Raw genomic sequence first — 27,357 nt, 5'->3', positions numbered from 1 at the left:
TAAATTAGTCAAATATTTTATTATAGAGTACTTATATCAAAAGCACAAAAAGTTTTATTCTGAAAACCAGGAAGATTGTGATGTTACAGAAGTATGATTCAGTAATTCCGGTCCATTTCTATGGGTACCACGTGCCTTATCACCTCAGTTAAAACAAGGTGCAAATGAGGCCACGGTCACAGGTTTGATCACTGTATGGGTCCCTTAGCATTATTTGGTTTCTCAAATTGAGACATGTATTCCCAATCCCAGTCAGCCATCTTCCAAACATGTGCTACTACTCTCAATGGGACTGAGCCAGAGACTACACCGGATACACACCAAAGCCCATGTTCCCCTAAGTCAGAAGACAATCCTCAATAATAAGGATAGCACGGTCATCTAATTCCAAATGAATAATGAAATACCCTGGCACATTTGAAATGAATTATATAAGAAGTAGTAAAGCTCAGAAGCATCCTATGGTAACTGACCTAAGGACAGAAATGACAAATGTAGTAAAAGCCATCATTACCGACAAGGATCACCAAATTCTTAGAAATAAGGAGTTGGCAGCTTGAGGCAATTGGGTCTTCAAGATTTCTCCTGCCTTTAAAAAAGTCCTTGGGCTACATCAGAATGAAACCACCATGATTTTAAAAATCAGATTATTCTTCCCGTTTGTTCTTACAGGCCATTAGTATTCTTTTAAAACTTGCTCCCTGAGAGATCCCAGACTATGTCAAGTAAAGAAATTAAGAGTGAGTTCAAACTTGATCTCACTAAAAAAAAAAAAAAAATTGCAAAAATTGTATTAGCTTTATCAGTTTTTATATTACTATAACCCTTAATATTAAAAAGTCAACAGGGTAAAATTGACTTCTAAATAATACAGTTTTGAGAATACATAGGGGATAAAGTCAGTCTACATAAAAATGATACTATAATCAAGGATTTAACTGATGGTGTCGAAAATACAAATGTAATATTATTTTAAAGGGAAAGACTTTGTTTTAATTTTCACCACCCAGCTTATTTAGTAAAGTAGATTATCAACTACTGATTTATTGCTTTTAATATGATGAAACACCAGATTTGACAGCTAAATTAGCAGTAGGATACAAGTACATTTTTATCTTTAATCATTTTTGTAGAGTAGGACATGTACATATCCATATAAAAAGAGACTGTAGCAGATGCCTCCTAGAATCAACCAGTTCTTGTAAACATTGCATTTGTGCAGATTTTCATACTTTGATTCCAAAACTGAGAACAATAAGATTAAAGGCAAATTTAGTAGCCAAAAAAAAGTCCAGTTTGACTTCAACATATGGTACCACTCCTCTCTTCCAAAAAAAATCAAAAAACCTAGCAGCACATAAAAAAAATTTTACAAAACGTTTCAGTACTCTTTTTTCCCCTCCCATCAAAACCGAACAAAAATAAAGTGCAGCACCCATAAAAGTGTCAAGAAAATAGCCAAGTTCTTCCTTTCTTGTAACAAAATAGTACTTGGCCTCAGCAGTCTTAACCAAATCATACAGTGTCCATCATTTTGGATTCATCATCTTCTCTATGTACCACTGAGTTTAAACTGCAAAGAGCTGTATTGACAGAATACTGAAGATAATCTGGATTCTGGAAAAAAAAATATAGGGAAGAAACCATAGATGATAACCAGTTTTATGCCAGTATATGCAACTACATATTCAGTTTCACACTATTTCTCTTCAGTGTAGTAAATGCAAAGTAGGGGGGAAAGCAAATGGACTTTGAAGTCAAACTTGGGGTGAAACCCAAAAAGATAAAAAAAAAAAATAGACTGGACCACTTGATCCAAAGAAGATGTGACAAAGACAGGATGACATATGTAAAAAATAAAACTGGAATAAACACTAACTTTTTCCCCTTTTAACAAAACTTGCAATTTATTTAATCATATAAGGCTACATCTTCCATATAATTGTATATACAAAGCTATGGATTATTTAAAAGATAAATACTGCTTTAAATTGGCAATGCAAAAAAAAAAAAAAAATTGGCAATGCATTTTGAAATTACTAATTACCCCAGTAAGTATTAAAAATGGAAAACACTATTCTGAATAAGGAAAAAAATCCATTTACCAAGTAAAAATTATAGCTACCTTCAGAGTCTATTTTGGTTTTTCAAAAGGTAAAAAGTGAGGAATTATTAATCTTTTGAGAGGTACTTAGATCCATATTTTAACATGGAGAATAAAAGAACATTTTAATTTGGATTTTATTTTTAAAACTCATAAATATTCTAACTGTATACTTCTAAAGCTAGGAAGAAAACCTTATTCAATAAAAGTAAAAATAAAACTATCATTTATTAAAGCACCATGACTAGGGACATAAGCCCATAAGACCCAGGACTTTAGGAAATTCTTCCATAAGAATTCAATTTTATCTATTCAGTTGTTCTGAGTGTCTCCTAGGTACTCAGAGTTTTACTACCGTTCTCATCTGTTTTCATTTGCTTATTTTATTTTATTTATTTTTTAATTTTTTAAAAAATTTATTTATGGTAGTGAGAGAGAGAGAGAGAGAGAGAGAGAGAGGCAGAGACACAGGACACAGGCAGAGGGAGAAGCAGGCTCCATGCACTGGGAGCCCGATGTGGGATTCGATCCCGGGTCTCCAGGATCGCGCCCTGGGCCAAAGGCAGGCGCCAAACCACTGCGCCACCCAGGAATCCCATTTGCTTATTTTATTTAATGAACAACAATGAGGAAAATAATCCGGCCAGAGGATAGAGGTCTTAAACTTTCCCACCCAAAGGGAGGCAGAGTTTTCAAATGATGCTCTTAATAAAGTAAAATACACATTGTGATTCTATTATATTCTATTTGTAAAAGTCAAAAGCTATTTTCAAAAGATTTTTTTAAAAAATATATTTATTTTATTTATTCATAGAGACACAGAGAGAGAGAGAGACAGGGACACAGGCAGAGGGAGAAGCAGGCTCCATGCAGGGAGCCCGATGTGGGACTCGATCCTGGGTCTCCAGGATCAGCCCTGGGCTGAAGGCGGCGCTAAACTGCTGAGCCACCAGAGCTGCCCTTCAAAAGGTTTCAAAAGATGCTCTTAATAAAGTACAATACATTGTGATTCTATTACATTGTATTTGTAAAAGTCAAAAAGCTATCCAGAAATCAGATTATTCCCAATCAAGTCTTGATGAAAGCAGTGGCAGAGATGACTGACGGGGGTCTGGAAAACTACAGTAATGTTGGACCTCTGTTCTAATCCTGCCTCTTCCACCTAATGTACTGCAGTCCTTAGAGAGAAAACCACTCTTCACAATTTAATAAAATTGAAACCAAGTCTATAGGATAAACCTAAGGTAACTTGGACTTCTGTCCAAGAGGCCTTGGTTTAGTTCTCGCAAAACTAAGGATGGTGGTATCTGGCTATTTCACAAGACTGTTGTCAACGAAAAAAAAATTAAAAGCTGAAGTGTTAATGCAAACTTTTTTAAAAAAAGATTTCATTTATTTATTTGTTTGTTTATTCATTCATTCATTCATTCATTGAGAGACTGAGAGAGAGAGAGAGAGAGAGGGAGAGGCAGGCTCCATGCAGGAAGCCCAATGTGGGGCCCGATCCCAGGACTCTGGGATCACGCCCTGAGCCAAATGCAGACGCTCAACTGCTGAGCCACCCAGGTGTCCTCCACAAATTTAAGATAGATAGATAGATAGATAGATAGATTTATTTATTTATTTATTTATTTCCAAATTTAAGTTTTATAAAAAATTATTGAATTCTCATTAGACTATCCCATTTTCCAAAGAAACAAGAGTGCTATGACCTTTTCTGACCATGCAAACCCAATTCCAAAGGCCCTCAGAACAGAGCTTTTAATTATCCTACCAAGACTGGACTGGAGTTCCCCCAGAACTCATCTATCTCCCTGAGAACTCTAAGGCTTCATCATGCAGATACTTAAAAAACAAAAAGCAATCAACATACCTAACCTACTCTACAAATTCCGCTGGCTACCCCATATTTTCATCTGGTAGTATTCTCAACACCTTTCTCATTTCAGTGACAAGTCCCTCTGTAAGAGCACACAGACATATCTGTGTCTCCTGTCCTATCTCCAGCATAGGATTCAACAACAATCTGGAGTGCAGGTGAATGAACAGTGAAGTAGAACAGACACTAGGATTACAGGATTAGCCCCATTGCTTCCTGTCCTGATTTCAGGCACACTGCCTTCACCTCCATGAGCTTCAGTTTATTCATCCATAAAAATGAATGAAAAGAAATCACGAGGCTTTTGAGAAGATTAAATGAAACAGCAGGTGAACATGTTTTGTAATCTATAAGCAAATGTAATAAAAATGGGATATAATTATCGCAGGAAGCTTTTCTTTCAGAAGCTCTCTGTCACCTAGTCCACAGTCTTTCTGTGTATCTAGCTGAAATATCATCCAGCCCTTCACTTCCTCAGGAGGGATAGACCAGGATGGTCAACTTCAACCACAAGGAATTAGACTGTTGGCCCAAGTGAATTAGGTCTGAACAATCCTGAAATATCAGCAACTTTCAAGTGTCAAAGTTGTATATAGTCCCAGCCCCTCATCTCACCAGGAGAGGCCGAGCAGTAGATTCGAAAGCTGATGCATGCAGTAAGAACTTATTTCTCCCAAATGAAAAACAACTTGTTGATAATACAGGCCTATTATGATATTTTAGCTCGTGTCTTTTCCCTCTTATGTTTAGAACCAATGATATTCTTCAAAGTCTCTTTCTTCCTCTGTATTCATTATGTGACATCTTAATTTTAGGTTATATATTAGACTTGACAGTGTCTTACAGTCATAAAATTCCCTTGGAAAGACTACTTTCCTGTGGGCTATTTCTCAAAGAACGGAAGAGAAAATCATTACTACATTTATAGAGCAGAAAGAGATATTCTGTAGAACAAATGGAAGGGGAATACTGCTAATATATGCAACTAAGGGGTAGAATTACTAATTATGTAAAAATCAAGACCTTGATTAGTTTTATCCTTGAGAATTAGTATTTTTAGCTGAGTTGAATATTATCAATTGCTTTCCTTAATTGTCACTTTGGCCTATGATTTATGTAACTGAAATGGTGAAATTATAGAGGTATGAGGTATAGATACTGAAAATCTCCATCCTACCACTTAATGAGATTTAAAACTACAGGGCTCTCTTCATATTGTCTTCTGAATGAGACTGTCCTTTTCACCGTGTAGGCCACACACTGAACTGGCTAAAGCTGGTCTTGAAATCTTGGAGCCTGGAAATGCGAGATGACTGGGCTCAATTAAAATGCTACTAAAATAGACATGGGCAGCAACTTTCTAGTGGTAACTTAAATTTCCTTCTTCTGACAGAAATTGTTTCATGCTAGAAACAGACCTTTATTTTGATCTCAGAGAGGCTCAAACAATCGGTGAACATTACTAGAAAGAGCACCTTAACAGAAGGCGCGTTAACGTATTAAAAATGCTACCTCTGGGGATCCCCGGGTGGCGCAGCGATTTAGTGCCTGCCTTTGGCCCAGGGCGCGATCCTGGAGACCTGGGATCGAATCCCACGTCGGGCTCCCGGTGCATGGAGCCTGCTTCTCCCTCTGCCTATGTCTCTGCCTCTCTCTCTCTCTCTGTGTGACTATCATAAATAAATAAAAAATTAAAAAAAAAATAACAGCAAAAAAATAAAAATAAAAAAAAACAAATAAAAATGCTACCTCTGGCAGGCAACACTAACATTTCATAATACTAAATAAACTCATGGAACAAATCACCTGGGTTGCCACAGGATGTATGCTCTGAAGTTAATCCATCCTAAGAAATTCTTTTTTCTTTTTCTTTTTTTTAAAGTATTTTTTATTTGAGAGCTAGAGGGTAAGCATGCAAGGGGGTGGAGGGTGACGCATGGGGGAGAGAAACTTTAGCAGACTCTGTGCTGAGCAGGGAGCCTCACACAGGGCTTGATTCCATGACAAGATTCCATGATCTTCCTTGTCAAGATAACGACTCAAGCTGAAACCAGGAGGTGGTCACTCAACTGACTGCATCACCCAGGCACCCCCATCCTAAGAAATTCTTAATAGTACAGTTCGCTGAGAATGAGATGTTCCTCAGGAACCATCTTGAGAAGTTTATGATTAAAATGATCAATAGGTAACACTTGCCCTTAAGAGTGCTTAGGAGTAACTCATCTCTTCTATATTTAAAGGAGTAGAAGTTGGTGTCTCTCAAAATACGCAACAGATGGAAGAGATTTAGTGTCAAAACATGGCATGAAATGAAGTTATCTTCTTAGGCAAGAATATTTAAAATGATCTCACATATATTATATGTAAGAACAAAGAGTAGTCCAAAAGAACAAAAATTATGTGAATAAATTTATGAAACAAATATTTACTTTTTCAACTTACCTGTGGTAAGGATTCTAACAAACCTATAGATCCCACACTAGAATGGGGAACATGATTCTGAACTGTCATAGGCTGAAAACTTGGTGATTGAGAATAAAGTCGGACTCTTGACTTGAAAGCTTCAAGTTCATTTTTGAATGCTTCAAAATAACCTTCTTCCTCTGCCTAGAAAAACACATAAAACAAAGACTTATTTTTCAAGACTTTCAGACCACACAGTGAATTCTAACAAACATGTATTAGATCTGAAGTGGAGGAAGTAAAGATAAGGCGAACTGTTTAAATGTACATAGACACCACCCAAAATCCCTGTCAGATTTGTGAAAACTACCTGTTTTATAGGAATATTAATGACTGGTGTGTTCCATTTCTCTCTGGTCCAGTAATATAAAACAAACATACACACACACACACACACGCATGCGCACACACACATACATATGTACACAAATATAACAAAAGTAGGAATTCTCTGTATTTCTTGATTCTTGTCAGGATCCAAAATAGTCCTCACTTGACCTCTCACATTGCCAAGCAAAGGCAAGGGATGTTCTTAAAACCTTCTAATTGTCCATCAATTAATGATAGGGCACTATTATCTGTTTCTGTAATTCTCCAGCTCTATACTCCCTGTTTGTAAAAGCATTAAAACCAAATAAAATTCAATATTCAATTCCATTCTGGAAGTATCTGTGTTTTAGTGAAACAACTACGTTTTCAACATCATAGAGAGAAAAAAGTAGGAGTATTATGTTGCTGGAAGAGACCTCCCTCCTATGATGCATAACATAATCGAGATTCTTTTTTTTTTTTTTTTTTTATTTATGATAGTCTCACAGAGAGAGAGAGAGAGGCAGAGACACAGGCAGAGGGAGAAGCAGGCTCCATGCACCGGGAGCCCGACGTGGGATTCGATCCCGGGTCTTCCAGGATTGCGCCCTGGGCCAAAGGCAGGCGCCAAACCGCTGCGCCACCCAGGGATCCCCCATAATCGAGATTCTTGATGTAAAACAACCAACTAGCAGTAGCCTCCACTTGTTTCCTCTGCAAAGAATGACACAGCACTTATCCTCCACTAATAGGACTTTAGGCTTTAAGTTCAGGTGATGGAAGGGATTTTATCAAAATCTCATTCCATAATATCATTGGGCCCTTTGTGTAGAATGCTATTTTTTCTTTAATGTAGTTTAGGTTATGTAATCAAATTAAAACTTGCGAGTTAGTTATTAACATCAATATCTATACAAATCACACAATGTTCTGTGCTGCTATTCTATATTTTTATGAATTTAGCAATCATTTCCTTAATCCAATTATAGTATTTCACTTTAATCAATATATGCTACTTACATAGACACATAGGACATTAGCCTTCAGATCCAGAAGTGATCCTTCTCAAATGGTTTTGCAACAAACTATGAGAGGAGCCAAGTGGCTCAACTTCTGGCTTTACTGCATGTGGAAGGCCTAGTGATTTAGATCTGGAGAGACTTGACTGATTTTTCCTTTAGGTAATCTATTCTATATGCTAGTTTCCTAACTTGTAAAACAGAAATAATAACCTTCAAAAAATCTTATGGGGATTTAATGAGTTAATCCATGTAAAGTGCTTAGAATAGTACCTGGCACAAAATATTAAGTACCCTGAAAGTCAGTTATTCCTTAATTTAAAAAAAAACTATTAACAACAAAATGCTAAGGTTAGAGACTTTTCACTTCTATTTTGACAAAGTAAATTTTAAAGAATAAACATGGTTTGGCTATGTTCCATTATCCTATTAATAAGCACTAGTTCAGGGACACCTGAGTGGTTCAGTAGGTTAAGTGTCCACCTTCAATTCAGGTCATGATCTTAGCGTCCTGGGATAGAGCCCCACAACCCTGCTCAGTAGGAAGATCCAGTAGGGAGTAGGGAGTCTGCTTCTCCCACTCCCTCTGTATGCGCTCTCTCTCTCTCTCAAATAAATAAAAAAAATCTTAAAAAAAAAAGGGGTGGGGGATCCCTGGGTGGCTCAGCCGTTTAGCGCCTGCCTTTGGCCCAGGGCGTGATCCTGGAGTCCCAGGATCGATTCCCGCATCAGGCTCCCTGCCTTGAGCCTGCTTCTCCTCCCTCTGCCTGTGCCTCTGCCTCTCTCTCTGTGTCTCTCATGAATGAATAAATAAAATCTTAAAAAAAAAAAAATGCATTAGTTCAAACATATCCAATAATAAGCTGAAAAACAAAGTACTTTTTTTTAAAGATTTTATTTATTTATTCATGAGAGACACAGAGAAAGAGACAGAGAGAGAGAGAGAGAGAGGCAGAGACAGGCAGAGGGAGAAGCAGGCTCCAAGCAGGGGGAGCCCGATGTGGGACTCAATCCTGGGTCTCCAGGATCACGCCCTGGTCTGAAGGTGGCGCTAAACCGCTGAGCCACCCGGGCTGCCCCTGTACCACAGGTTTTATTTTTTATTTTATTTTATTTTTTTAAATTTTTATTTATTTATGATAGTCACAGAGAGAGAGAGAGAGAGAGAGGCAGAGACACAGGCAGAGGGAGAAGCAGGCTCCATGCACCAGGAGCCCGACGTGGGATTTGAACCCGGGTCTCCAGGATAGCACCCTGGGCCAAAGGCAGGAGCCAAACCGCTGCGCCACCCAGGGATCCCTGTACCACAGGTTTTAAACATTCTTCTAGTCATTAAAATTTCAGGTTGTTTCTTATTATTTCATTACAAAAGTCATTTCTCATTAAACTGTGACTTCTTTTATTTTTGTTAAATTGTGAGTTCTAAACATGGAATATACTATATCTGTTTCATTCAACACTGTATCCTTAGCATCTTGAACAGTCCTTGCAAGACAGTCAATACTTATTGGCTGAATAAATGATGCACCACTCTAATTTTCCTAAACACATTCATCTAAACAAGTCTCAATTTCATGTGCATGATACAGTATAGCCTCTTACAGAGCTCCCTTAAGTCTAAATTAGCATAAAATCAGCAATGTAATTTTTTTCTCACTATAATATCTATACAGACTTTAGCTTGTGGCATTCTAGTTGGATGGCTATCTTTGATGTATATGGACCAAAGAGGTCTCACTTAATGCTTAATCTTCTCATTTAAAAATATTAAATACTTACTTTGGCTTTCTGGAAAAATAAACGAAAACACCCTCTTGGATCCACATTACAATTTTTGGCCATTTCCATAATAAACTGCATTACAACAGCCTGATGTGCTATCTGTTCCATTAGAGCCCCTTTCTGAAAATAGAGAGATTAAAATTATGAGAAATACCCCTGGAAATGTATTTAATATTGTGATTACTATTTGAATTTTAAAACACGATTTTTCAATAGGTTATAAAAGAAAAAGGTTTATAGTATGTGGGAACAGAGAAATGAGGCTGCAAAGAGAGCACATCAGAGAAAAGTTTCCATATGCTAACTAAAACAATGAAAAATACTCCCACAGTAAACTCAAGGAGATTAAAAACAAAAAGATTATTAATTCCACTTAATAACCTTCTTGCTTTCATTCAAAGTAACATAAAAGACAAAACAAAAAAAACAAAAAGTAGACCAGAATTCTACTAAGGTTTCAGAAACTCAAAGGTTCACATGATACCTGCTCAGCTTCTAGATGAAAACACCATAAAATAAGATATTTAGCAGTCTCTTCACATACAAGGTATGGATGGTCAGACAAAAATCTCTGACTATCATCCCATCGACTCAACATACCTGTAAAAACAAAAAACAAACAAACAAAAAAACCAAAAAAACCCAAGAATTAAACTACAATTGTCAGATACTCTTATAAACAAAGAAATTGGTATTTTAAAATGATTCTCTTTAAAGATAATTCACAGTACCACAGCAATTTGTTATGGTAAAAGAGCAAATAAAGCAATACTCAATATACTGGAAATAGCTTTTCAAGTTCACAGAAAGTTTTATTTTAAATAATTAGGTTAAAGTAGGGTGACTGGTTTAAAGCCAAAAAACTCTGCACCTGGGAAATGCCTGAAGTTCCAGGCAAATTGAGATGGCTGGACAACCTTGGCTGAACTGAGTACAAATGACTTCAAGAAATTCAGTATTATTTATTCACAGAATACAAATTTTTCTATTAGAAAGATGACATATAGCAAAATCTCAAGAAACTGTATTTAGCAAAACAATACAATAGAAAAACCACATTATCTCTAATTTATTTTTAAAATGTCTAAGATGATATGGTCAAATGTTGACAGCACGGAAAACCAATCCAGTAGGTATTAAAATAGTAAATATACTTTAAACATTTTAGTCATCTTAATCATTTAGTCATGTTTATAACACATAGAAAACACAATCACATTAAGCATACTTGAAAGAAGATGCCATTTTGCTTCATTTTAAAAAATATTTATTTATTCATGAGAGACACAGAGAGAGAGGCAGAGACACAGGCAGAGGGAGAAGCAGGCTCCATGCAGGGAGGCCGACGTGGGACTCAATCCTGGGACTCTGGGATCACGCCCTGAGTCAAAGGCAGATGCTCAACCACTGAGCCACCCAGGCATCCCTGCCATTTTGCTTCAAAAAATATCATGCTTATTCAGATACTACTTAAGGTATTCAAATTAGTAAGAAATTTGGTGAAAAAGTCAATGCCATCATGGAACCAGCAGTGTTCAGCTTTAAATTTTGTTCTGTAAGCCTTACACTTGAACAAATTAACTATGTTAGCTTTAGATTCTTAAGACTCATCCAGGGCCTGGGTTGCTCACTTGGTTAAGGGTCTGCCTTTGGCTCAGGTCATGATCCCAGGTTCCTGGGATTGAGCCCCACATCAGGCTCCCTGCTTAGTTTGCTTCCCCCTCTTCCTCTGTTCCTGCTTGTGCGTGCACTCTCTCTCACTTGCTCAAACAGATAAATAAAATCTTTAAAAAGAAAAAAAAAAGACTCATCCAAAGAAGTCTGTATGTCATTGAATCATTATGGAAATTGTATTAAGATGGTGTCAACAGTTTGGCAGTAAATATTTCCTCTAGACACAAATTGAACGTCTATACGTTAAAGTTCCACATTAGAACACAAGAACAAAATTGAGGACAAATGTCTTACTGAAAAATACACATTTAGCAACACATGGAAATCAACTGAAAATAAACGATTAATTTTCTCATTTAAAAAAAAGGAATAAGCATTTTAGTATTTTCATGTAAAGAGTTTACACGCTTTATAAAGTATTTCTCCAACACTTTGGATATAGTGATTAGGGAGTTTTAAATTCTGAGAAAAAATGATTTAGAAAGTTACTTAAAACTACTTCTCAAGGTATAAACAGTTTAATAATAATAACTTCTGAGGGTCAGATCTAAAGAAGGCATAATCTTTCTTCCTTATACCTAAAGCCATAAAATAAATCTTATGAAGCAGTTTTGTGTTAGGTTTATTATATTCCAGAAGAGGAAGTATTTTTAATGCTATCCACCATCCATAGAGCATTGCTTCTATTTACTTCTCCATGGCAGCATCATCACTTACTGTGGCACCAAAATCTTATCTATTTTGGCTTCTTTTACAGGAAGGATAATATGAAATAGTTACTTTTAGGGATCATGAGGAATGGGTATCATTAAATGTTACAATTTTTAAACTATCCATTTAGTAACTAAGATAAAGACAATACTTGAGGTTGACCACAGCTTTTCTTTATCTGAGAAACACCTATCACCACCTGATTTCAAAAATGTCTATCAATTACCATCAAATCGAGGTTAGGTTACAGGGAATCCATACACACCTCTGCGGAAAGAATATGGAATCTTATGAACAAAATACTTACAGATAATCAATGGCTTTAGTAGAACAGAACATAGCTGAAATTACGAATGTTATTTTGGAATTTGTAAACAAACAAACAAACAAATAGAAAGTAGCACAATCTAGCACAGTGACTAAGCAAGCCAACTCTGGAAGTCAACTGCATAGGTCAATTTACTACACCTCCCTTTCCTCTTCTGTAAAATAGGGCAAATAACAGTCTCTCAGAGGGTTTCTGTGAGAATTAAATGAGTTAATACACATAAAGCACATGAGACAGTGCTTGACAGAGAGTAAATGTTAGGTAGTATCAACACAAAAGGGAACAATTCATTCCTGCAATTAAACATGAAATCCTTTGGTTAAGATTAATCTAGTTATTTCAACTAGCCAACCAATCTCTGAATGCTTGAAAACCCCTATTTTGATAAATTAAAATATTTTAATTATGTGCTTTCACCTATGTATTTTCCTGAACGTCTAACTTGCAATCCATCCATCAGCTCTCAGTATTCCACCTGATTTTTTTTTTTTTTTAAAGATTTTATTTATTTATTCATGATAGTCACACAGAGAGAGACAGAGAGGCAGAGACACAGGCAGAGAGAGAAGCAGGCTCCATGCACTGGGAGCCCGACGTGGGATTCGATCCCGGGTCTCCAGGATCACGCCCCGGGCCAAAGGCAGGCGCCAAACCGCTGCGCCACCCAGGGATCCCCTGATTTTTTTTTTTAATATTTTATTTATTTATTCACAAGAGACAGAGAGAAAGAAAAGCAGAGACACAGGCAGAGGGAGAAGCAGGCTCCACACAGGGAGCCTGATGTGGGACTCGATCCTGGGACCCCAGGATCACACCCTGGACTGGAGGTGGTGCTAAACCGCGGAGCCACCTGGGCTGCCCATTCCACCTGATTCTTAAAATGGTCTTCCAATACACGCATCATTATTGATTTCTCTTTCTTCTTTGCTTTATACTTACAGAGTAATAAATTTGAATCCTCTAAATTATACTAATTATTTTAATGTCTCTATCTGCTAAAAACCTCCCCAAAACGTTGTAAATGTCTTAATGAAAGAAAAATGACCTATTTTTTCTGTATTTCCCAGGTCCTGGGTCTCCTGTATTTCAATAACCTACCACTAGACAACTATTTCTACCTACACACTTGCACATAAAGTCATTTTATTTGAAACTAAACCCGTCTTTCTCTCCCTGCCATCTACAGTGCTCCTAGGTCACCCACTCAAAAATTCTAGAAATTCCTCTAGACATTTCCTTTCCTCCCACATCAAACTGATCACCAAGTCCTGTGGTTTATACTATTACCAACTATTAAAATATGGTGAATCACATTAATAAATTTTCCAATGTTAACCCATCCTTGAATTCTTAGGATAAACCCTTTCAAAGTATTTTTTTTCATATTATAAAAAAAAATGTATGATCATTGTGAAGAATTTGAAAAATCCAGAAAAATCATCTGCAATCCTACAAGAGAAAATTAATGTTAACACTTTAATGCATTTCTTTCTGGGCTTGTATTTTAATGAGTTAAAATTAGAATCCTGTTATATATATTAATTTTCTATTAATTTCAGTCCATGTTCTATTCAGGGGTACTTTATATTTATATTAAATGTCTTTCAAAAACAGGACATTAGGGACACCTGGGTGGCTGAGCGGTTAAGTATCTGCCTTCGGCTCAGGGTGTGATCCCAGGATCCAGGATCAAGTCCCACACTGGGCTCCTTGCAGGGACCCTGCTTTTCCCTGTCTGTGTCTCTGCCTCTCTCTCCCTCTGTGTCTCTCATGAATAAATCTTAAAACAAAAAAAGCAAAAAAAAACAGGACATTAATGTGTTTTTGAAAAGCAATATGTATGTGTTTACACTGAGGAGAGTGAATTATCTACCTTCCACACAAATGAGAAAGATCCATCACAATATTTATACAAACATTTTAGCTTTCGGTAAAATTTCCAGTGACAAGACTCAAAAATCTTAAATCACAGCTAACTTTGACAGGAAGTGAAGAGAGGATATGCCATGAAAAACTATGCTAGATCATCTAAAAGTCACTCTGATGATCACAGAAAATGATGTCAAACATGCATATGACATTGAATAAAACTACTCTGAAATTTAAAAGAAAACAGACTTTGTTGCTAAACTGGTATTTTTCATTTATAAAACATGAATTAACTAAATTAATGAATTAAATATGTTAAAGAGAAAAAAAATCAAGATTTCACTGCTTTAAAATACTCCACGATATGGTCATACTATTTACCATTAAATGGTAAAGTTCATCTACTTATTTAAGCAAAATTACGATAGTCAACAAATAATGGAAGAGCAGCCCGGGTGGCTCAATGGTTTAGCGCCGTCTTCAGCCCAGGGTGTGATCCTGGAGACCTGGGATCGAGTCCCGCATTGGGCTCCCTGCATGGAACCTGTTTCTCCCTCTGCCTGTGTCTGTGCCCCCCACCCCCCCGCCCGTGTCTCTCATGAGTAAATAAATACAATCTTAAAAAAACAAAAACAAAAACAAAAAAACAAAAAAAGAAATACCCTAATGGAAATGTTAATGTCAAGTACACACGAAACCACAGAGAAGTACTGGTATCAAGCCCCTGGAGCCCTTCCCAGCGCCCCACGTTTCAGGCCCAGGTCTTCCAAGAGTCTGGAATGCAATCCAAGTTTGAAAAGCCTTTAGTGGGAAGCTTTAATTACAGCTGCATTTATTCCAGATGTGTTTGCTTTGAAGAAGTCTATCAATGTAGTCATAATTCTGACAAATGCTCCCCTCCGAATCTTTACCGTAAAAAGCATTAACACCAGAAACATTTGCTTCCACCCAGCAGGAAAAGCATTAAACTTTCACTATCTTGCCTAAGGTCCCTGTCAGCTCTGTGCCACAATTTAGTCCACAGGGACTTTTATCACCTCATCATCCCACATGACTCCAAGTTGGCCCACTTCATACCGATGAAACTTGGCGAGCAGGAAGTAGCAGGGATCCAGATGTCTTGGTAAGATACACATGAAAATTTGGGAGCCTACCACCTCAGTAACATTCTGGGGATCCAAAGAGCTGTGGCAAGTAGAATATCTTCTCCGAAGTAAAAAGCTACTGTACATTTCCATTAAGAAACAGGCACAATGTGAATCTGGGAGTAGCTATCAGGTCTGGCTGGCTTTGAAGACAGTAAGGCTCTGGTCAGTATAAGAGGATGAGACACTGGAAGCCCCCAACATGCAATGGCAAAGCTGCTGCTTATTAGTCACTTTTGGATGTCAAGTCAGCCTTTTCCCTCAGCCATCTCCCTACTTGCATAATATAGTTTCTAAACTCAGGGGTCATGGTGGCAGACATTCAGTGGCACAGGATCACCCCATCAACAATATTCCAGTATAGCCTCTGAATATCTAACTTGCCTGTAGCAGAATCCAGTGCTGAAAACTAAATATGGCACCATATACTGGATGGACCAGTCAACCATCAAGTAACAAACTGTTTATCTTGGTCCCATTTCATCTTGGAAAGATGTTTCCTCACTTGAACAAACCTATTCTAGATCCGGTGTTGTCCTCCCTCGCCACCATGCTTCTACCAGTTAATACACCTATGGTCTTACTAAACGAGTTATTTAGTACCCATACACATGATATCTTGATGCAGAAATTCATTATACAGCAAAAGACATTAAGACAATAGGTTCATGAAATTCACTGGTCTTACAAACATCACTACCCAGAAGCAGGTTTTATGGAATGGCTAAATGCTTTACTAAAGACTTAAATATAGTACCAGGTGGATTACAATACCTTGTGAGATTAGGTTTTTTTCCCCAGACGAAACTGTTTCTTACTGAGGCATTCAGTTTATAGCAAAAATGAGGGAACTGTTTTGTACCTACTAGGTTTTCCCATGGCATGCAGCTGGGTGACAAGACCCTGAAGGAGGCTATTCCGCTAGAGGCAGTGGAACACATAGATCTAAGAAGCAAGGACCACAGGTGGGAATGGTAAATCACATTATCACAACTAAGAGTCATTTACAGAATTTTTAAAAGTAAAAACTTTATGTTCATTTCTTCAGGTCCTATCCTTGAATTAATCTGAATACACAGTCTTTTTTTTTAAATAAGAAATATGAGAAAAATAAATTCTTTATGAGTAAACTACAGAAAAAGGGGAAAAAATCTGAAGTACTATCTACTGTTTTAATAAACCTGAAGAATGAATGAAATTCTAAATACTTAGGGGGAGGGACGCCTGGGTGGCTCAGCGGTTGAGCACCTACCTTCGGCCCAGGGCATGATCTTGGAGTCCTGGGACCGAGTCCCACACCAGGCTCCCTGCATGGAGCCTGCTCCTCCCTCTGCCTATGTCTCTGCCTTCTTTCTCTATGGGTTTCTCATGAGTAAATAAGTAAAATCTTTAAAAATAAATAAATAAATATTTGGGGGGGGAAAACATTGGAAATACATTTCAAAATGCCATGTATTAATAAGCTTATTAACATATTACAAATAAAAACTATGTTTACTAAATTAACATATTACTTGGGGTCAAATAACATGCCTTGAGCCTTAATCTCTAATATTTCCCAGTGGCATTTTGACTCCAGCAGTACTACATCGCTTACCCGACACAGCATGTTGTTTCCTGACTCTGCTTTTGCACACAATGCTAGTGCTTCCTTATCTACAAGGAGAACTTCATAATCTAGCTCAGATGTTCTCTCCTGTTGGAAGTCTTCACCACATCAAACCCCAACCCATCGTCTTTCCCCAATAGAAAAAACAATTTTTCAGTATTTTGTATACATATTTCTATTACTATGTTTATCTGAATAGCAGTTAAGGATCCACATAAATTATATATGAACATATCCAAAATCTGAAAATGAATGCTAATCTTTTTTTTTTTTTTTTAAGATTTTACTTATTTATTTGAGAGAGAGAGAGAGAGAGAGAGAGGGAGGCAGAGACAAGGCAGAAGGGGGAAGCAGGCTCCAGGCACGGAGCCTGACATGGGACTCAATCCCAAGTCTCCAGGATCAGGCAGCTGAAGGCAGCACTAAACCACTGAACCATCCGGGCTGCCCCGAATACTAATCTTATATCCATAAAATAAGCAGATACCACAGAAGCAAAGAAGGAAAAAGGCAAAAGCAAAGACTAGTTGGGAAATGGAAAGAGACCATGTAGTAAGCAAAGACGGTGTCTTAGAGGGTAGCATTATATAAGAATTGATTGAATTTTGCTTCTCTTCACAATTTAGTTTACTGTCAATCTATTTATGACCAAAAAATAGTATAAAGCAAGAACTGTACAACTTTGCCAGAAGTAGCCATAAAACTGGAGTTTTGTCATTTATCTTTCTTTTTGTCCCCCTCTCGTTTTCTAAAAATTTTTAATATTTTTATTTTTTTTAAAGATTTAATTTATTTATTCATGAGAGACAGAGAGAGAGGCAGAGACATAGAGAAGCGGGCTCCATGAAGGGAGCCTGATGTGGGACTCAATCCCAGGACTCCAGGATCACACGCCGGGCTGAAGGCAGACACCCAACCGCTGAGCCACCCAGGCATACCCCACTTTTTTAAAAAACATTTTTCAAAAAAATTATTTATTTGAAAGACAGAGTGCACACAAAGCAGGGGGAGTGGCAGGCAGAGGGAGAAGCAGGCTCCCCACTGAGCAGGGAGCCTGATACAAGGCTCAATCCCAGGACTCTGAGATCATGATCCGAGCTGAAGGCAGACACTTAACCAACTGAGCCACCCAGGTGTAATTTCCATTTTATAAATACATTGTTTGTATACATATTTATGATATCAAACATTTTTTATTAAAGATTTTATTTGGGATCCCTGAGTGGCGCAGCGGTTTGGCGCCTGCCTTTGGCCCAGGGCGTGATCCTGGAGACCCGGGATCGAATCCCACGTCGGACTCCCGGTGCATGGAGCCTGCTTCTCCCTCTGCCTGTGTCTCTGCCTCTCTCTCTCTCTCTCTCTCTGTGACTATCATAAATAAATAAAAATTAAAAAAAAAAGGAAGATTTTATTTATTTATTCATGAGAGATACAGAGAGAGAGGCAGAGACACAGGCAGAGGGAGAGGCAGAGAGAGAGCAGCAGGCTCCATGCAGGGAACCTGACATGGGACTCAATCGGAGTCTCCAGGATCAAACCCTGGGCCGAAGGCAGGCGCCAAACCACTGAGCAACACAGGTGTCCCAATATCAAACATTTTTTAAAAAAGATATCTATTTTACAGAGAGAGAGCACACATGCACATAAGCAGAAGGGCAGAGGGCGAGGGAAAAAGAGAATCACAAGCAGATTCCCTGCTGAGCATGGAGCCCCACCCAGGACTCAGTCTCACAATCCTGAGATCATGACTGGAGCCAAAATCAAGAGTTGGACACTCAACTGACTGACCCACCCTGGGGCCCCAATATTAAACACTTTATAAAATAAGGAAACTAAGCAGTAGACTTACCGAAATGTCTGATTTTTTGTTCATATTTCTGCATAAATGATTTTGATTTATCTTCATCTTCTATTTCTTTTCTTTTATCTTGATTAATAAAACTCTAAGAAAAAAAATGCTTAAAGTTAAAATCAGATTTTATATTCATTGAATATTCTTTCTCAGGTACTGAATGCCTAGCAATGCTTCCTACAGATACTATTAAAAGGTAGTATAGTATTTTTTTTAAAGGTAGTATAAAAAAAAAATCTGTGCAAAACTACAGAATTATTTTAGAAATCATACCAAAAAAATCCAAGTGCATTAACTTTTTTGTTAAGTGGAATTTCCCCATCAAAGTATAGAAAGATCCTTTACATTCCAAATATATATTTTGCATTATTCATTACCATTAAATATTTGGAACTCTACACAAATCTTTGGAGTTCTTGCTAGAAATAAACTTAAGACATTCAAAGTGTATAAAGTATATTTACTATAGCTTCTCCAACAGGACATAAACCTAAAATGGACCTTTGCTGCAAACTTTTCTTAGGATAGGCCAACACTTTGATTCTGAAATCAAGTACAAATTTTTATTAAGGAAGTGCTTATTTCCAGTTAAATAAGCCATAACTTATGGACCCTGATGAAGTTTTTATCTAGCCAGAAAACTGGCAGGACAGTTTCACAGAATGTTCTGTGATCACATTTAAACCTTGTAATCATCACTGCCATAAAACAAAATCCCAAAGTAGCTTTCTACCAGTTTACAATGCAGAAGCACACAAGTTTGTATTTTTTTTTTTTTTGAAGATTTTTATTTATTTACTTATTCATGAGAAAGACAGAGAGAAAGCAGAGACACAGGCAGAGGGAGAAGCAGGGTCCATGCAGGGCGCCCGATGGGGGACTCGATCCTGGAACGGCGGGATCACGCCCTGAGCCAAAGGCAGAAAGAAGCCCAACTACTGAGCAACCCAGGCATCCCAAGTTTATATATTTCATAGTAAAAACATTTTTTCCTTTATATATCCTGCTATCTAGACCAGCACTGTTCAATAGAAACACAATCCAAGTCACAAATGTAATTTAAAGTTTTGTATTTGCCACACTGAAAAGGAAAAACAGATGAAATCGGTAATTGGTTTATTTAACCCAATATATCCAACATATGATCATTTCAACATGTAAGACAAAAAAATCATTCACAAAATATTTTACTTTTTTTGGTACTAAGTTACTGGAATCTGGTGTGTATTTTATACTTACAGCACATCTCAATTCGGACTAGCCACATTTCAAGCGCTCAATAATACATGTGGCTAGCGGCTATCGAGTTGGACAGCACAGATCTAGACCAGTGCTCTCAAGTCTCAAGCTCACAGACAAAACCAATGTACAATTTTGACCAAATGACTAGAACATAAAAGTAATCCCAATTAATTTGTGGTATAAATGTAGGCTATGTTAGAACCTAAAACACACACACACACACACGCACAAATAAAAGCAGAGACAAATGAAAATATTTTCTTTGTGACCACTGTGTTAAAAGACATTAACTTGGGGATCCCTGGGTGGCTCAGCGGTTTCGCGCCTGCCTTTGGCCCAGGGCGCGATCCTGGAGTCCCGGGATCGAGTCCTGTGTCGGGCTTCCGGCATGGAGCCTGCTTCTCCCTCTGTCTGTGTCTCTGCCTCTCTCTCTCTCTCTCTCTCTCTCTCTCTCTCTCGGGCTTCCGGCATGGAGCCTGCTTCTCCCTCTGTCTGTGTCTCTGCCTCTCTCTCTCTCTCTCTCTCTCTCTCTCTGTGTCTATCATAAATAAATAAAAAATAAATCTTAAAAAAAAAAAAAGACATTAACTTTTTAAAACAAAGAAACACTACTTTGACCACTCCTTCTGGAAGAAAAAAATTACTTTAAGTAGTTATGTGTATAAATGCAAACCAGAAATAAATGCTAAGAATACACACCCCTTAGAAAAATATATATAGATACAGTGAATCATTCAGATAATGAATGATCTTGGTGTGTGTGTGCACAATAATAAACACACAATGCGGGCAGCCCCAGGGGCACAGCGGTTTGGCGCCGCCTGCAGCCTGGAGTGTGATCCTGGAGACCTAGCATCGAGTCCCGCATCGGGCTCCCTGCATAGAGCCTGCTTCTCTTCCTCTGCCTGTGTCTCTGCCTCTCTCTCTGTGTCTATGAATAAATAAATAAAATCTTAAAAAAAAAATAAAAAATAAATAAAAAAATAAACACACAATGCTACAAGCACGTAAAAAGTTTAGAAAGATACAACTCACTGTTAATAGCAGTTATCTCTGGGAATGAAACTAGAAGTGAAGGAAACCTTTCCATTCTATTTTACATACTCTTTTTCTTTTCATGGTAAGCATGCTGTACTCATAATTTTTCTCAATTTAATAAAGCACCGATAGAGTCAGTGGTGTTGTACACCTAACATATATATATTACTTATTAATATAGAAGAACTAGGGCTGGCCCAAGGGAAGGACATTAAAAGTGCTTAAGAGGATGTGTTGAGAGTGGGTGCTAAGACAGAAACAAATGGTGTTAGAGACAGAGAAGTCTAGAGAGTAATGATGGCTAAAGATAAAAGTGAATGTGGACTTAGAAAGAGCAGTCTACTTCTGAAGCTTTGAGAATTTAGTACAAATAGAAAGAAGTAATACTTTACACTGTAGTAAAAATGAATTCCATTGCCCATTTCTTCTACAGATAAAACAGTCAAAGAATAAAGCCTACATAATCCAGTGAGAAACTGAACACTACTCTTAATGACTACTAACTTGACAAAAGCTCTGTACTAGTCCTTTGGTAATGCTGATAATGCTAAATCTGGATTACTATCTGAGGTTTACTTATCTATTTATTTTAAAAGATTTTATTTATTCATGAGAGAGACACACACACACACACACACAGAGAGAGAGAGAGAGAGAGAGAAAGGCGCAGAGACACAGGCAGAGGGAGAAGCAGGCTCCATGCAGGGAGCCTGATGCGGGACTCGATCCTGGGACTCCAGGATGATGCCCTGGGCCGAAGGCAGGTGCCAAACTGCTGAGCCACCCATGGATTCCCCCCCCCCTCCGCCTTTTAAAAAGAGATTTTATTTATTTATTTGACAGAGAGACCAAGCAGGAGAAGCAGCAGGCAGAGAGAGGGGGAGAAGCAGGCCCCCTAGTGCCATGGAGCAGGGAGCCAGATGTGGGGCTCGAATCCCAGGATCCTGAGATCATGATCTGAGCTGAAGGCAAATGCTTCGCCGACTGAACTACCCAGGTGCCCCTCCCTACCTGAAGTTTACTAAATACATACTGGTAAGTAACAATGAAAGACTATTTAACAAATCCACTATCTATACGTTAGTGTTACAAAACTGAGAGCAAGCTGACAGCAACATCAGAAAGCTCCTGTAACATCTGAGCTTTCCCAATTGCCTGGCCCTATCCTATGGGCTTTTAAGAAATTACCTCAGTCTTTATAACGCCCCCCCTAGTGTTGAAGAAACTGAGGCTTAGAGATGGTAAGTGACTTGCCCACAGTCACAGAGCCAGCAGCATGTGACAAAGCTGAGAGCTAAGGCAGTCTGATCCCAGAGTCTACCCTTACATTCAGTGTGCTATGCTACAGCCATGTATTTATATTAATGACTACTCACATTTGACCCTATTGGGGATATAGGTTTCTGTAACAAACACTTTTCATAAACTGTCAAAACTCAATACTGTTCACAGGTTCTGTTGCTTTGTTACCAAATATGCACAACTGGTTTATACAAACACTTCCATTTTCTCTTCTCTTATTTTAATCCAGTAAAAAGTAGTACGTACCTTGTTAAAAACATCCTTGCTAATGGCATCCATGTTCCACAGACACATTCTCTCTCTCTGTACTAGAGCCTCTTCTTTCTGCCGCCATTCTTCTTCACGTTGCCTTAGCTCTGATACTGCTGTTTGTGCTTTGGCATGTTCCTGATCCAAGGACTCAGAGTTATGCAGGGCTAGGCTACCAAGTTTCTGCTGAGCTTCAGCGAGATTCCATTTGCACGCCACAGAGCTCTTCACAAACTCTTTCTGCTTTTGACAAGCCAGTTCAATTCCATGGCTATACATCTGGATAAAAAACAGTATTGTAAGAAATGAAGACGGCAAATGGTATGTTTATTCAGCACGATTCAATTTTCTGTTAGTCAAGGATTTCTGTATAGTATTTTTGATACACAGGTATCCTGACTTCTCTGTATGTAGTTATACTTTTATATTATAGGTATTCTTTCGTCAACCAGACTCTAAGCTCCTTTGATAATCTATGCTACTCCTCTGACAACTAGCAGCAGCAAAAAGTCTCATAATTAACACAATGTTCTGCATATAGCTTGTGCTCAAGAAACTGGATTTATCATTTCATAGTCCTGAAACAGCAGAATGAGAACAAAAGCTTCAATCTAGCCCATTACCTTACAACTCAACATGCTGAAAATCAGATCTTTAGAGTTTTGTTCTGGAAGTTCTTCACTGAAAAGAACCTTTTATTTAGAAATAATCACTTCTTGGTTTCCATTTTCCTTCTCTATTATTCCAACTCTTGGTGATCTGAGAAAATCTTATATTGGGAATTTCTGTTTATAACTGACTCTACAGATACTCTTTAGCTTAATCTTAATCAAAATAGGCAAAGTTATAAAAACAAAAGCAAAAACTGGTTCATCCTGGTGACTGACTCTGTTCCACTGAGAAGCAACAGTAATTAGTTTTAATATTTACTGACCTACTGCATGTGAGGCACTGTGATAGATGTTTAAGTCCTTATGCTCCTCAGCTCTCTAAAAGCTGAAAGCACGTATTTTATGAATCCTCAGCCAAAATGTAGATCAATTTCAAACTAGGTATAGAGAACAATCTTAACTTGATTTGTTTCCTAATCTGCATCACTACTCAAGCCCTTATAATTTCACATCTCAATTATGTATATACAGTCTTTCTCATCTGAAGCCATTCTCTACTACACTTGAAGCCATCTCTCCAAAAAACAAATCTGATACTTTTACTCATTCCTAAAGTCTTAGGTAAAGGACAAATTCTGTGGCATGGCATGGTCCTTCATGACTTCCCTTCCTACTATCTCTCTAGACTCAGTTCTAGTTGCTCTTCTGTTTGGTTATCTTCCCATCCCCTACCCCTTTCAATTTGGCAACTCCTCATCCCCCAGCTCCTATCTCCATACCAGATTCTGCAATCACTTCCTAAGTCTTTTTTTAATCCCTTCCCTTCCCAAGGTTTGCATACTTCTTAGTGGTGTTTTCACACAATGTTGTGCTTATTTGTTTACTCTACCAGCAGTCTCTTGAGGGGCTAGGACTCCATAAATGTTTCTCCATTTTTTGGAAAAGACTAGTGGTGGCAAAGAATTCCAGACAAGTAGCTGCAAGGCCTCTCTTTTTGGGTTGAGTCTTAGATTTCTATTGTGGCAAATGTAGACACTGTTGCTATTCAGGTGTTTTATTTACTCATTTAGCAGTTTTGGAGGCCAGGTCCTAACGAATCAAGTTAAATATTTATTTTTATTTTTTGCTATTTTAGATAGGATCAATAATAACTGTAGCCCAGCTATGTTAAAAAGGTGCCAGGAAAAGGAGAATAATGAAGTTATAAAATTTGCTTTGTCAGAAAAGACAAATACATTCTAAGAAAGGCAATGTGAAGAAATGAAAATACCGTGCATTTTCAAATTATGTGGGAGCAAACATTCATATCTCAAATCAAACATAGAAATCTTATTTCCAAATTCTAAAAATGACTCACGTTTAAATTCCTCTCCACAGACTATACAGATAACATCTGGCAATTTGAGCAAACTACCCAACATGTATTGAGATGATTAAAAAAAAAAAAAAAAAAAAAGAAGGTAATTTTACCTGTAAACACATTGAGGTTTTATTATTTTTTTTAAAGATTTTATTTATTTATTCATGAGAGACACATAGAGAGACAGAGAGAGAGAGAGAGAGAGAGAAAGAGAGAGGGGCAGAGACATAGGCAGAGGGAGAAGCAGGCTCCATGCAGGGAGCCTGATGTGGGACCCAATCCTGGGACTCTGGGATCACACCCTGAGCCAAAGGCAGACAGATGCTCAAACGCTGAGCCACCCAGGGATCCCACAATTGAGGTTTTAGAGGAACATTAAACATAATACTCTGATGAACATAAATTTAAAAATGGAACTGCTGGCATTAGGTTTACTAATGTAACTTTACATTAAAAATGCTCAAACAGAATCTCTAAATTCTGAATTGCCTTTTACTTTAATTGGATCTCAGAACATATGACATTAAGATGTCTAGATTCCCCACATCTCGTAAAATTAAACCAGAGCTGTTTTTGAAAAAACTACAAAATGTTTATAATTTGAATTAAACATTTTATTCTTTCCAAATACTCCAATCCAAAAACTTAAGTCCTAAGCCAAGCAAGATAAGTGGGTTATAAACACAGGAATTAATTTAGGATTAGTAATCACTTTGCAAATTTTAACACCAAAGGTAGTTTCACCCATGTGGTTTTAAACTACATCCAGGATGGCAGTAAGTCCAGCAGGTAGGAAAAACCACTGTACTAGGCGCCAGAAGTGGGTTCTAGTCTTAATTCTGCCACTAACTAGCCATAGAGTCTCAGAGAAGTCATTTTTAATGAAAAAGATAAACCTATTTACTTACAACATCACTTTCAGCCAAATAAGCTTACAATTCCAAGTGCATAAGTAAAAAACATACAGTTTTTAAGTTTATTTTTCTTTTTAGTAATCTCTACACCCAACATGGGGCTTGAACCTACCACCCCAAAAACAAGTCATGTGTTCCTTGGACTGACCCAGCCAGGTATTATCAGCTTAGATATTTTCTAAGTTCAGAGCTCCTCTTAGGTTACTTTTGTGATTCAACCACAATGCACTATAATTCTGGTGACCTCTTATTCTCCCATATGCCTTCAAAATTGACAACAGCAGCTGCTGTTCTTTTTTTTTTTTTTCTCTGTAACACACTCGTTATATGCTCATATAACACGCTTTGTATATAAAGATGACACCAGCGATCCATAATTAGGGGGTGACTACTGACCTATCAACTCTCATGGTGGCCTCCTAAAACATGTTTTGCACTTTCCCAGAGACTGGCTGGCCGAAGTACAGTCTACGGTTATGAAACAGCATTTTTCTGTGAAGCCAACTAACCCAGTGAGCTGGGCTTAGGACTGATGGCCTTACACTTCTTGGAAAATGATTTAAATAACTCATCTTCACTAACAGCTAGCAGGATGAGCCTCAAGAAAAACTGTTAATTTAGTTAAGCCCTTTGGAACCTCGTTTTGCAAGAAGCCTAGAACCTATAACCCGTTTCACTGAACATATTAGTGTTTGGTCTGTGTTCCTGAAATACACTTCCAAACACACTCAGAGTAGGAGAAAAACCAGGGCAAGGTGACATATATGAGTATATAAGCATTCCCTAAGATAGGACCCCCCCAAAAAAAACATTCGAAATGATGTGTCATCTGGTTAAGTTTCAGAGGAAAGAAGGCTGGACTGAAAACCACAAGTAGCACCAGGAATACGAGGAAGGCAGTCTGAGGGGAACAGGCAAACGTGTGCCTGTACGTTTTCCCTGGAGAATGAGGTGAAGCCGAACTTCAAGCATAATCGGACGGGGGGTGGGGGTGGGGGGTGGGGGTGGGGGGTGGGGGGAAGCGGTCGCGTTAATGAGACGGATTCACAGCAGCATCAAAAAGCGAGGTTCACAGAATTTATTCAGATGTCAGAAGTCAGTGAAATTGGATCCTAAATCTGGATAAAAGGTCAGGAGCTCGGGGCATTGCCGGAATACAACCAACCATTCCCTGTGCAACACCAGTACCGGAGCACAAGTATTAGAGCCTCCCACCGAATAACGCGCTCGGATAAAGACACACGCACGAAGGGACAAAGGGTCAACGTTAGAACGCTAGCCGCCCCAAATCTGGGTGCTGTCAGGAGGGGGCGGAGGGGGGGAGGGACATCTCCCAAGGAGGGGAAGGAATTCGCCAAGGTGAAGAGGTGTGCGCGGACATGGAGGTCGGGAGTATGTGGCCAGCCCCCCTGGGAAGCCCTCCGAAGATGCTACAATAGCCGCGGGACGGCACCAAGCTGCTGACCACCGCCCCCGGGAGTGAGACGGGGGCGCGGCACAGGGCGCAGGGGGGGCGCGGAGAGAGGGGGCTCTCGGGGCCTGGCGATGGCACCTCCCCATCCCCCTCGCCACTCGCGGGACCCCTCTCACCTGCGCGCCGCCGCCCGGCAGCTGCGGGCAGCGGGGAGAACTGGGGGACACGTCCAAGTCGCTCTCTTCCTCAGCCTCACCCTCGGCCCGAGGGAGGCTCCAAGGTCCCGGCGGCGGCCACGGCTGCTCCATGTCCGGGGGGCCCCAGCCCTAGAAGCGTCACTGCCAACCGACTTGGCGTGAGTGGAACCTGCTGCGCGGAGCCAGCCGCCCCAGCCGGCCGGGGCCGTTACCCAGAATGCCTCTGCCGGCCGCGACGCCGACGCACACCCCGCGCTAGCCTGGGCCGGGGACGGCGGAAGAAGAC

At 38.8% G+C, this 27,357-nt stretch overlaps 1 protein-coding gene across 4 annotated transcripts; it reads right to left on the bottom strand.

Annotated features, from left to right (window-relative positions):
* CDC37L1 (cell division cycle 37 like 1, HSP90 cochaperone) lies at positions 1–27,357 on the bottom strand. Of its 4 annotated transcripts, none has more exons than XM_077909202.1 (8): positions 27,051–27,357; positions 22,573–22,854; positions 18,742–18,835; positions 10,041–10,156; positions 9,554–9,676; positions 6,426–6,590; positions 5,496–5,653; positions 1–1,617 (listed from the first exon to the last, which is right to left on the bottom strand). In XM_077909202.1, the coding sequence occupies exons 1-7, from the start codon at positions 27,180–27,182 to the stop codon at positions 5,525–5,527; spliced, it is 1,041 nt and encodes a 346-aa protein (XP_077765328.1). In that variant the 5' UTR covers positions 27,183–27,357; the 3' UTR covers positions 1–1,617; positions 5,496–5,524. The 4 variants fall into 4 exon arrangements, with proteins under 4 accessions (XP_077765328.1, XP_077765345.1, XP_077765353.1 ...); XM_077909212.1 differs by lacking the exon at positions 1–1,617 and adding an exon at positions 5,265–5,279; XM_077909219.1 differs by lacking the exon at positions 5,496–5,653 and having other exon boundaries at positions 27,051–27,354.

Source organism: Canis aureus, chromosome 1, assembly GCF_053574225.1.
Source record: "Canis aureus isolate CA01 chromosome 1, VMU_Caureus_v.1.0, whole genome shotgun sequence".
In the NCBI taxonomy this organism is placed as follows: Eukaryota; Metazoa; Chordata; class Mammalia; order Carnivora; family Canidae; genus Canis; species Canis aureus.
Note: the sequence above shows the minus strand (reverse complement) of the source record. Positions and strands in the feature narration are given on the sequence as shown.

Bases quoted from the DNA above. Each gene is read 5' to 3' on its own strand.
- CDC37L1 (XM_077909202.1), bottom strand. From the start codon at position 27,182: ATGGAGCAGCCGTGGCCGCCGCCGGGACCTTGGAGCCTCCCTCGGGCC. The intron at 10,157-18,741 runs GTAAGTCTACTG...TTGTTTTTACAG, and splicing joins ACAAAAAATCAGACATTTCG to GTATGTTGAGTCGATGGGAT. The intron at 9,677-10,040 runs GTATCATGTGAA...CTCTATTTTCAG, and splicing joins TTCATCTAGAAGCTGAGCAG to AAAGGGGCTCTAATGGAACA.